This window comes from Lolium perenne, chromosome 1, assembly GCF_019359855.2.
Source record: "Lolium perenne isolate Kyuss_39 chromosome 1, Kyuss_2.0, whole genome shotgun sequence".
In the NCBI taxonomy this organism is placed as follows: Eukaryota; Viridiplantae; Streptophyta; class Magnoliopsida; order Poales; family Poaceae; genus Lolium; species Lolium perenne.
In genome coordinates, this window is record NC_067244.2 from 24,020,921 (window position 1) to 24,031,815 (window position 10,895).

Consider the following 10,895-nt stretch of genomic DNA (forward strand, 5'->3'; position numbering starts at 1 on the left):
GGATAGTTGAGCCCTAGTTCAAATCCGGTCAGTTTCCAGCGGATTCGGCGGGACACCGCCGAAAGCCGCATGGTTTCCCAAAAAGCTAACGCATGCACATGAAATTTGATAGGTGGTGCATAGGTGGTCTACTATCATCGCACAGAGGTTTCTCGTCATACTAAAATGCGCTCCATGTAGCTGCTTCACAAATAAAAACCGTTTGGGCACGCTAAAAATGAAAAGATGGTCGCCCGTGGGTCGGATTAGAAATCCGCACCCGTGGTCTTGCTTTCCATCCTAGGGCCCACTCAAGTGCCAAATATGACCTCGTTTCGGCAAACTATGCCATGCCGAGACCGTTTCCCACCTCATTTCCCCTAAAATCCATAGAACTCCGGAGGTGATAGCCCTTTTCGTGAAGGGGTTTTCAAAATAATTGCCATATCCTAGTTTTGACAAACGGAATAGTTACTATAACATATAAAATGACGCCACGTGGCTCAGTGGGATTTTTTGACTTCGTTCAAACTGCCATCTGGCCAAAACAGGCCCCCCGGGACATGCGGTATCGCCGTACCGGGCGTGCGGGTGCACCCATTCGCGCCCAAACTAAACGGACAAAAATTAGCACATATAATGATGCGTTGTAGAACTAAAAACATTTTTTCCGGAATTTTTGGAGCGACGGATAGTTGAGCCCTAGTTCAAATCCGGTCAGTTTCCAGCGGATTCGGCGGGACACCGCCGAAAGCCGCATGGTTTCCCAAAAAGCTAACGCATGCACATGACATTTGATAGGTGGTGCATAGGTGGTCTACTATCATCGCACAGAGGTTTCTCGTCATACTAAAATGCGCCCCATGTACCTGCTTCACAAATAAAAACCGTTTGGGCACGCTAAAAATGAAAAGTTGGTCGCCTGTGGGTCGGATTAGAAATCCGCACCCGTGGTCTTGCTTCCCATCCTAGGGCCCACTCACGTGCCAAATACGACCTCGTTTCGGCAAACTATGCCATGCCGAGGCCGTTTCCCACCTCATTTCCCCTAAAATCCATAGAACTCCGGAGGTGATAGCCCTTTTCGTGAAGGGTTTTTAAAAATAATTGCCATATCCTAGTTTTGACAAACGAAATAGTTACTATGACATAAAAAATGACGCCACGCGGCTCCGTGGGATTTTTTTGACTTCGTTCATACTGCCATCTTGCCAAAACAGGCCCCCCGGGACATGCGGTATCGCCGTATCGGGCGTGCGGGTGCACCCATTCGCGAACAAACTAAACGGACAAAAATTAGCACATATAATGATGCGTTGTAGAACTAAAAACATTTTTTCCGGAATTTCTGGAGCGACGGATAGTTGAGCCCTAGTTCAAATCCGGTCAGTTTCCAGCGGATTCGGCGGGACACCGCCGAAAGCCGCATGGTTTCCCAAAAAGCTAACGCATGCACATGACATTTGATAGGTGGTGCATAGGTGGTCTACTATCATCGCACGGAGGTTTCTCGTCATACTAAAATGCGCCCCATGTAGCTGCTTCACAAATAAAAACCGTTTGGGCACGCTAAAAATGAAAAGATGGTCGCCCGTGGGTCGGATTAGAAATCCGCACCCGTGGTCTTGCTTCCCATCCTAGAGCCCACTCACGTGCCAAATATGACCTCGTTTCGGCAAACTATGCCATACCGAGGCCGTTTCCCACCTCATTTCCCCTAAAATCCATAGAACTCCGGAGGTGATAGCCCTTTTCGTGTAGGGTTTTTCAAAATAATTGTCATATCCTAGTTTTGACAAACGGAATAGTTACTATAGCATATAAAATGACGCCACGTGGCTCAGTGGGATTTTTTGACTTCGTTCAAACTGCCATCTGGCCAAAACAGGCCCCCCGGGACATGCGGTATCGCCGTACCGGGCGTGCGGGTGCACCCATTCGCGAACAAACTAAACGGAAAAAAATTAGCACATATAATGATGCGTTGTAGAACTAAAAACATTTTTCCGGAATTTCTGGAGCGACAGATAGGTGAGCCCTAGTTCAAATCCGGTCAGTTTCCAGTGGATTCGGCGGGACACCGCCAGAAGCCGCATGGTTTCCCAAAAAGCTAACGCATGCACATGACATTTGATAGGTGGTGCATAGGTGGTCTACTATCATCGCACGGAGGTTTCTCGTCATACTAAAATGTGCCCCATGTAGCAGCTTCACAAATAAAAACCATTTGGGCACGCTAAAAATGAAAAGATGGTCGCCCGTGGGTCGGATTAGAAATCCGCACCTGGGGTCTTGCTTCCCATCCTAGGGCCCACACACGTGCCAAATATGACCTCATTTCGGCAAACTATGCCATGCCGAGGCCGTTTCCCACCTCATTTTCAATGAAGTCAACTAGATTTAAACTAGAGGTACTTGATCTAATGCTCATGATTTTTGGGTAAATTAACTTTGTAGATTCAAAATATGATATGGATGTCATATTTGTATTCCTCTCATTTTTCTGATCAATTTAGACATATTATTTGCCAAATTCACATTTACCGATATTAATTATTTCATATTAAATAAAAAGACAAAAAAATAAAATTATTTAATTGTTTTTTCAAATTCTACATTATTATATATATATATATTCATGTTGTTTACTTAAGTAATTGATTAGAATTCAAAAATATAGAGGTGTGGCATCACGGCCAAAGGGTTAATATGATTGATATGGTAGTATTAACAACAAGGTGTCATTTCTTTCATGGAAGCTCATCCGAATAGAACCAAGAAGTTAAGCGTGCTAGGGTGGGAGTAGTGTGAGGATGGGTGACCAAGCGGGAAGTTTGACTACAAGTGTAATTTGACCTAAGATTAGGTGTACTAAGTGTGATTGTGAAAGATTAACAAGTTAAAAATAATAAGAAGAAAATTGAAAAAAAAATAAAAAAAATATTTTTTGTTCAAAAAACATAATTTGAATATTTTTTCATCAAATAATTTGAAAATTTTGAAATACTATGCCGACGGTTATACCGTCGGCACAACAATCTACGCCGACGCCAGGCCGACGGTGATCGGGCAGTCCCCGACCAGAACTATGCCGACGATGCTATGCCGACGGTCACCGTCGGCACAGCCTGTGCCGACGGCCATCTGTGCTGTGCCGACGGCTGGCAGCCGTCGGGACACTGGAGCTCTCCCGTAGTGCATCGAACATGCGAACCGTACTCGAAAGCCATCCATCCCTGAGACCTAGACACAGGGTCACCGGTACTAATCACGTACTGCACCTCTAGCAGCTCGAAGTATTCTAGCAGATCCCTGAACGTAGCCGCTACATTTGGCTTATGAGCTCAACGAACCTGCCCTGATGTGGCAATTTGCGCAAGCATGCACATCATATGGGGAAGTGCAGCACAAGACTCAAGGAGAAATAGAGAGTGGTTGACCTGAGTCTTCCTAGCCCTAATCAGACTCTGCGAGAGCTGGTGAGCCATGCCAACAGAGCCATGCAAACTAGACATGGGGATGACACTGTGTTGTGCCCAAGTTCATCGTCATATAGAGATCCCGATGCGTCCTAACCCTAGGTAGTACCTTAAGCATACGGTGTGGCATATGTGATCCGAATGCAACTTAATGTTTGTTATGGCGGGCACTCAATGTTTGTTTCGTGAATAGTCGGTGATCCGCTCCTTATCTTATTTAGTAGGGAAAAAATAAAGCAATATGAGGTACCATTTGGTGCAACTACCATCCTATCAATGCTTTGATCGGTCTCCTCGGTAATGTCTTACACATCAGAATACATCATAGATTTTCATTTGGTGCAACCCACGGTCGGTGAGGTTATCAGTAATGTCTTACACTTTAGTATGTAAATTTAATTCGTCTCCCGGGTGCGTATGCTCTCTCCACCCGAAAACAATATTTCTAATTGTAAAAAAATTCTAATAATTTTTTTGCATGTACATCTCGATATTCTATGTGTTTTCGTATAGTTTCATGAAAAACCGATATTTTTTGTGGTCGATCTACAAAGAGAAACATATCTCACGAAAAGGCTTAATTTTAGCACCAAATTTTATCTTTTTACATAGCTCAAATGATAAATTATTTTTTCATGGAAAGACTTTGCGCACACGTAAAATGAGAAGATGTACACTTGATTTTTTTCGTTTGAAAATTTAAATATTTCAAAATATATTAAAGATGCATTTCAAAATAAAGGGAGTATACACACCCAATAGCCACAACATCGCTCCCACTTTAGCAGAGAAAGTAAAGTGCAAGTTCTAGGAAACTTTCTCAATTCTCGCGAATCCTCTTCTCCTGCCATCTCCCACGTCCTTGCAGATAACAGCAGCAGTGGAAGAGCTCGGGCGGAGGCGGCAGTGACCTGCGGGTGATGAGAAGTGATGTGGGAAGGCTGAGGCATCCTATCATCTATCCCTGGTAACCCTAAGCTTAGCCAATTCCATTCACATCGGCGACGATGTCGACGAAGCCTTGCCACCGGCCCCTGCCCCCACCATCGATGCGTGTGCCACGTCGTGACGGGACATGGTAGCGTCTCCAACCAGCTCGTGCTCTATGATGGAGATGGTGAATGGCTCCCACGTATGGCTTCACGATCTGCTCCCTCAAAAAGAGGATGTGCGTCCGGAAGCACATCACAAGCGAGACCTTCAGCTTGGGGTAGACCACTGAGCGAGATCTTTGGTTGTTGTTAGCTAAATTTTCTCTCTTTATATTATCATCCAGAAATATTCGTATGCACGTCTAATTTGATAAATGTTATTTTCTTTATAGCTATTATCAGTCTCCTTTCAAATTTCCTGATATGTTTTTTTGCGCACTGAACTAATGTGTTTCGTGTTTCATGTCTTAATTAATACTTCTAGGAGCGACTCTTGCAGCTATTCTTATGTAAGCGCACATATCAGAGTAGGGCTGAACCTATAGGCTACCCTTGACCCTATCAAAAGAGGTGCGGCCGACCCTTGCACCTATAATTATGTTATAGGTTCTCAGGTCCAGTAACATGTCAGACCCAGATCGAACCCATTGCATTGCGAGGTGGTGGACAGGTGGACAGGTGAGCTCGCCGGTGAGATCGATCCATCCATGTCGATAGTAAACACCCCGTCACCACCTTCCCACGGTGACACGAGCCCGTCCTAAAGGCCAGAAGCCGCCGGCGTCCATGGAAACCCCGCTGGCGCCACCAGGCACGATCTCAAGCTGCGACATGAAGTCGTCGATTTTGTCCACCCGTGTCTTTTGAGAAAAGAGAGGAGAGGAGAAATGGATAGGTAACGCTCCAGAATCTCTAAAAAGGCCTGCCAAGGACGGAATCCGTGACTGCCAAGGACGGAATCCATGACTTCTACGATACGATTAACATTACCATAGGAGGATGGAGTACATAACTTGCCATATCAGGACTCTGGTACTCGTCGCTGTTACCGGATGATGCACAATAGCTAGCGCCAAAGACATAGCGGACGACGAAAATCACAACGCACCAAACCACGAAAATACTTCGTACTTTATTGCTATTAGCAAAGGTGCACATGGGAAAAATTATGTACGAAAAATGCTCATATAATCAATAAGTTAAACTAAATTATTGATCGGAATAATAAAAGTGGTTTATTGGACATGCATAGTTGTTGAATAAAGCCCCACTCGACAGAGAAAACATAATATCATATATGTATATATATAATATTAGATATATTAGGTTTGATCAAAGCCAGTGCTCTTGATTGAGCACACCATGGTGAGACGGTGGCTGATTGTGCGGCACTGCACGATAAGCAACTCAAACAATGATCAAAGGTTTGATCAAAGCCAAACTTTACAAAATTTGTCCAACTATATAAAAAATACATTAACTTTTATAATATGAAATACATATAATATGAAAATATGTTTGATGATGATTGTAATAACATTGACATAATGTTGTAGATGTTGCTATAATTTTAATCAAAGTTTATAAAGTTTAACTTTGACCAAATTCAGTATGTATCTTAATTTTAATTTAGGAGACGTACAGGGAGTATATATAGTTCATGCTTCGCAAAGAAAAGAAAAAAAAAGTATAGTTGATAACTCATGGGAAGAAAGAAAGACCAATTGGGAGGCGTTTCACAAGGACGATGAGCAGGTGGATCCTCCAATGAATCCATCCTGTCTTCCTTTGATGAAGGAGACGACGGCGTCCATCTCCTTGTCCGCCTTGTGGCCCTGGCCGGATTTCTCGAGGAAGTATGCATGTCCCTCGCCGTCGGTCTCGTGCAGCAGCGCCTCCTGGCCTCCCCACGCGCTCCCCCTCAGCGTCTCCACGTACCTCCGGGTTCTGTCCCGCAGCGTGTCTAGGTCCCCCACGGTGACCAGAGCTCGCCGGCAGCCGAGCGTCGCCCACTGCTCCGCCGGCATCGCCAGCGGGTTGATGAACGGGTGGTCGATCCCGTACCTCCCGGCGCACACGAAGGCCCACGTCTCCTCTCCACGCTCGGCCTCCGTGCGCGCGAGCCTGGGGTTCGTGCCCTCGGACGGCAGGAGATCCCTGCCGCGGAAGTAGGGGTGCAGGAGCGCCATCCCCTCGACCTCGATCCGGGCGCTGCCGGCCTTCATCGCCACGTTGTGCGCGATGTTGGCGCCGGCGCTGTCGCCCGCGACGAAGATGCGCGCGGCGTCGCCGTGCTCGGCCAGCCACGGCTCCGTCCCAGCGGGCGAGCAGCTCGACATGGTCCAGCGGAGCGCGGCGTACGCGTCGTGGTAGGCGGCCGGCAGAGGGTGCTCGGGCGCGAGGCGGTAGTCGACGCACACGGCGACGACGCCGGCCGCGGCTACGAGCGCGTTGAGGAAGCGGTAGTAGACGGCGGAGAAGGCCGTTTGGACGACGAAGGCGCCGCCGTGGAAGTAGACGAGGACGGGGAGCTTCTTGGAGGCCGGGACGCCCTTGGGCAGGTAGAGCCTCGCGGCGAGGCCGGCGTCAGCGTCGATGAGGACATCCTTGCAGGTGACGCCGGTGGCGGCGTCCACGCCGGCGCTGGCTCTGGAGGAGCCCATGAGGCGGTGGACGCGCCCGCTCTTGTAGCGCACGAGGAAGGGCGAGAAGTCGAAGTCGACCTCCGTGTCCGGATCCATGGCCAGCCCAGAATCGCGTTCGAGTTTTCGACAAGGCCGGGATGCGATTGCAGTTTTGCTTGGAGCGGAGCACGCCAAGATCGCCGGTTCCTACCGGGGTTCAATGATGCATGGTGATTCGGAAAAGAAAGAGATATACTTGTATAAAGAGTTGTTTGGCTGTATTAGCTGCCGAGCCGTCGAGTGGCGTATCATACTGACAGCCTAATACTATCGTACATTACGCATAAAAGAATTCTCACGGTGGGTGGGAACATGATTGATCTAGATATGAGATGTGGAACATGATTGATCTAGATAAAAGAAAGGTGTAAGGACGGCTAGACGTCTAAGGGTTGCAGGGACGAAAACATGTAGTACGGTAAAGCAATGCTAACCCTAACACATCTATGATAACTACGTTGCTCGCCATCAACAAGGCTTCAGCACGAGCAACGCATGGATAACGAATAAACGTATACTGCCTAGATCGCAAGATGCGATCTAGGCAGCATGATGCTTACCCGGAAGAAACCCTCGAAACAAGGGGTCGGCGATGCGCCAAGATTGGTTTGTGATGAACGTGATTGTTGTTTATTTCAGAAACCCTAGATACATATTTATAGTCCGTAGACTTTCTAACGTGGGAGTAATCCCAACCGTGCACGAGCCAAATTCTATCTAACCGACACGTATCCTACTATATTTACAGATACACGGGCAAACTAGCCCAAACTTTGTATATAAGGCCGATTCATGTATTTCTTCCATGTATATTCTTCAAGCCCATCTTAATCGCGGCCCACCTCTGATCCGGTCAAATTCTGGTGATAACACATGCCCCCCTGGTTCTGGAAATGACAATTCCAAAATCACTCTGCTTTTTCTTCGACGGGTCATGTCGTGGCAGAGCAGAACCGTCGCAGTATCCTTCATCATGATGCCTTGCCTCCTCAACTTCTCCGCATAACCTGGCAAATTTTTTTTTCTTCTTTGGGCACCACTTCCTCAGAAACTGCCGTGGCATTGAATCTCCACTATATCGCCTCTATTTTAACCGCAACCTGCAGTTCACTTCTTCATCCCCTTCGCATTAGCACTCCAAAAGCCCTCCTCTGCCACCATGCCTTCTTCCTCCTCTGCCTCGTCGGGTCTTTCCACCCAGTCCTCCCCCTCCCGCGAGCCGACGGCGGAGTGGGACCCAGAGGAGGCCCACGAGGCCCACATTCGCCGCGCCATAGAAGACGGGGACGAGTCTAGTCACGACTTCTCTGTCTGGTCTGAGGACAACAAGTCCTCGACCGACGGGGAAAGTGACCTCCGCTTCCTTGCCGACGGGGAAACGGAGGAGGAGAGCGATGACGATCGCTTCTCCTGGGACGACTTCACCTCCTTCGAGGAGGAGGAGGAGGAGGAGGAGGACGACGAGACCTCCTCCGATGAACCGCCGGCCAAGCGCTTCTGCCCCTGGCCGGGGAACCTCAGTGACTTCGACAGCGATGACGACGCTGATGAGGAGGACGAGGACAACGAGGGCCCTGCCGGCGGCCGCGGCAGCAACGACGATGAGTCAGCCGGGAGTAGCGCCGACAGCGGCGACGACGGCGACGACGAGGGCAGCGACGGCCCATAGATAGGACCCTTAGTATAGGATCAGCAGTAGTAGATGGGGCAATGTATCCCCTGGTACTTCCTTTTGAGAGCAATCAGCTTTTTATGTAAGGAATCCCGTTATCAATGAAGAATTTCCTTTAATTTGATTTTGCCGATTTCCTTTATGCTAATTTAGCCGATTTCCCCTCATACTGACTTTGCCGATTGTCAACTTAATCAACGCTCAATGAGCCGATGGCAACGCATCGGTCCCTCACAATCTATCCTTCATCTCTTCGACTGACGACTTTGAGATCTGGTGTATAATGTGGAAGACCCATGCCTTCAGGAGAGCCCTAGTGAAAGATCGAGATGTCGCCTAGAGGGGGGGGGTGAATAGGCAATTACAAACTCTTGCGGATTTGTCTTGTAAGAATGCGGAATTAAACTATCGTTTAGTTTACAAGCACAAACCCTAAATATGCTAAGCTCAACTAAGTGTAACAATAGCAACTAGAGCTAAGCTAGATAGGCACAAGACATATGTAGCACAAGTGATAGCAAGATATATGTACTTCAAGCACGATGGCTATCACAAGGAAAGAGAGCTCGGGTATAGAAATAACCGAGGCACGCGGAGACGAGGATGTATTCCCGTGTTCTCTTGCTTTGCAACAAGGTACGTCACGTTTGGAGGAGTGGAGGTCCCACGAAGGATTCCCCGTGCCACGAAGGCTCACCCTATTCTCCGAACCACACCCACGAAGGATCGTGGCCCTTTCCTTATGGTTAGCTTTTCCTCCGCTCCGGAGATGGCAAGCTCCACAACCACTTCACAAGCTCCACGAAGGAGAAGCCCGGGCCTCTTCACAATCTTCTTGAAGAGATCACCGGAGCACCAATCACCAAGCCAACTAGGAGGTCACCCTCCAAGAGTAACAAGCTCACGGTCTCTCACTCGAACAAATCGTGGTGGAGAGCTCAACACTATGCAATGATGCAAAGCAAGAACACCGGAGGTGTTCAAGTCCTTCACACTCAAATCCCACCAAAGCAACGAATGCTAGGATGAGATTGGAGAGGAAGAACAAGGGGGAAAGTCAACCAAAGACTCCAAGATCTAGATCCCAAGAGATTCCCTCACTTAGAGAAGAAATGGTTTGATGGAAGTGTAGATCTAGGTCTCCTCTCTCAAATCCTCAAATATGAGCAAGAATGGTTGGAGGAATCAAGGGGGAGAGCAAGTTCTTCAAATAGCAACAATGGAGGTGAGAGAATGGGAAGAACTCAGGTCTAAAGGTGGAAGAAGGCCTATTTATAGTCCAAGAAGAAAAATAACCGTTGGGGGAAAAACCGAGTGAAAATCGCACAGAAAATGGCCCAAAAACGTGCCCCAGCCGGCGGCCCAGCCGGTTGACCGGAGCTGTGGCCGGCCAGGCCGGTCTGGGGTCCGGCCCAGCCGGACCAGCAGCTGGGCGAGGCACGCAGCGCGTGGGCGGCGGATAAGGCCGTGGGCGCGCGGTCCGTCCGAAATCCGGCTGGGCGGGTGCCACGGCGGCCCGGTAGGAGAACCGGCTCGTGGGCCGGGGAGGCGGCGGCCGGTTAATGTCCGGTCTGACCGAGGGGGAGCTGGGCCAGGCTGGCGCGTGGGCCGGTGTCCGCCCGGCCGACCGGTGGGCCGGCGTGCGAGCCGGCGGCGGCAACCGGGGCCTTCCCCCTTTTTTTCTTTTCTTTTTCTTTTTCTTCTTTTACCTTTTCTTTAATAACTATTGCTCCCGAACTCCGATTGACATGAAACAAATTCTGTTGGAAAGATAATAACAAATGCCATCCAATAGAAAGTGCAAACTCAAGAAATTGTAGGAGGGGATTTTATCATGAATTTAAAAGGGTAGAACCTTATATCATGAATAACCGGTAAAATCACCCAACCTCGAAAACGCAATAGAAGATGCATGCGAACTCCGTTTTCGATGAACTTGGGCTTGTTGTAAAGCTAGCAAAAAGCTCAAGAACCTCACATAGAGAAACACCAAGAAGCAATAAGGATATGCAAAGTATGCAAGGGGTTGAGCTCCCTAAGACGATGTGATCAAGTTACTCAACCGAAAGCCCCTCTTAATAGTGCGGCTATCTATCCTATAATCCGGTCTCCCAACATCCACCTTGAGACCGGTAAAAGGAAAACCTAG

The 10,895-nt window shown here is 48.4% G+C and overlaps 1 protein-coding gene across 1 annotated transcript; it reads right to left on the minus strand.

Moving 5' to 3' along the window:
- Positions 1-5,763: 5,763 nt before the first annotated feature.
- LOC127329170 (tuliposide A-converting enzyme b1, amyloplastic-like) lies at positions 5,764-7,211 on the minus strand. Its single transcript, XM_051355707.2, has one exon. It carries the CDS (start codon positions 7,129-7,131, stop codon positions 6,127-6,129), a length of 1,005 nt encoding a protein of 334 aa, XP_051211667.2. The 5' UTR covers positions 7,132-7,211; the 3' UTR covers positions 5,764-6,126.
- Positions 7,212-10,895: the final 3,684 nt, after the last annotated feature.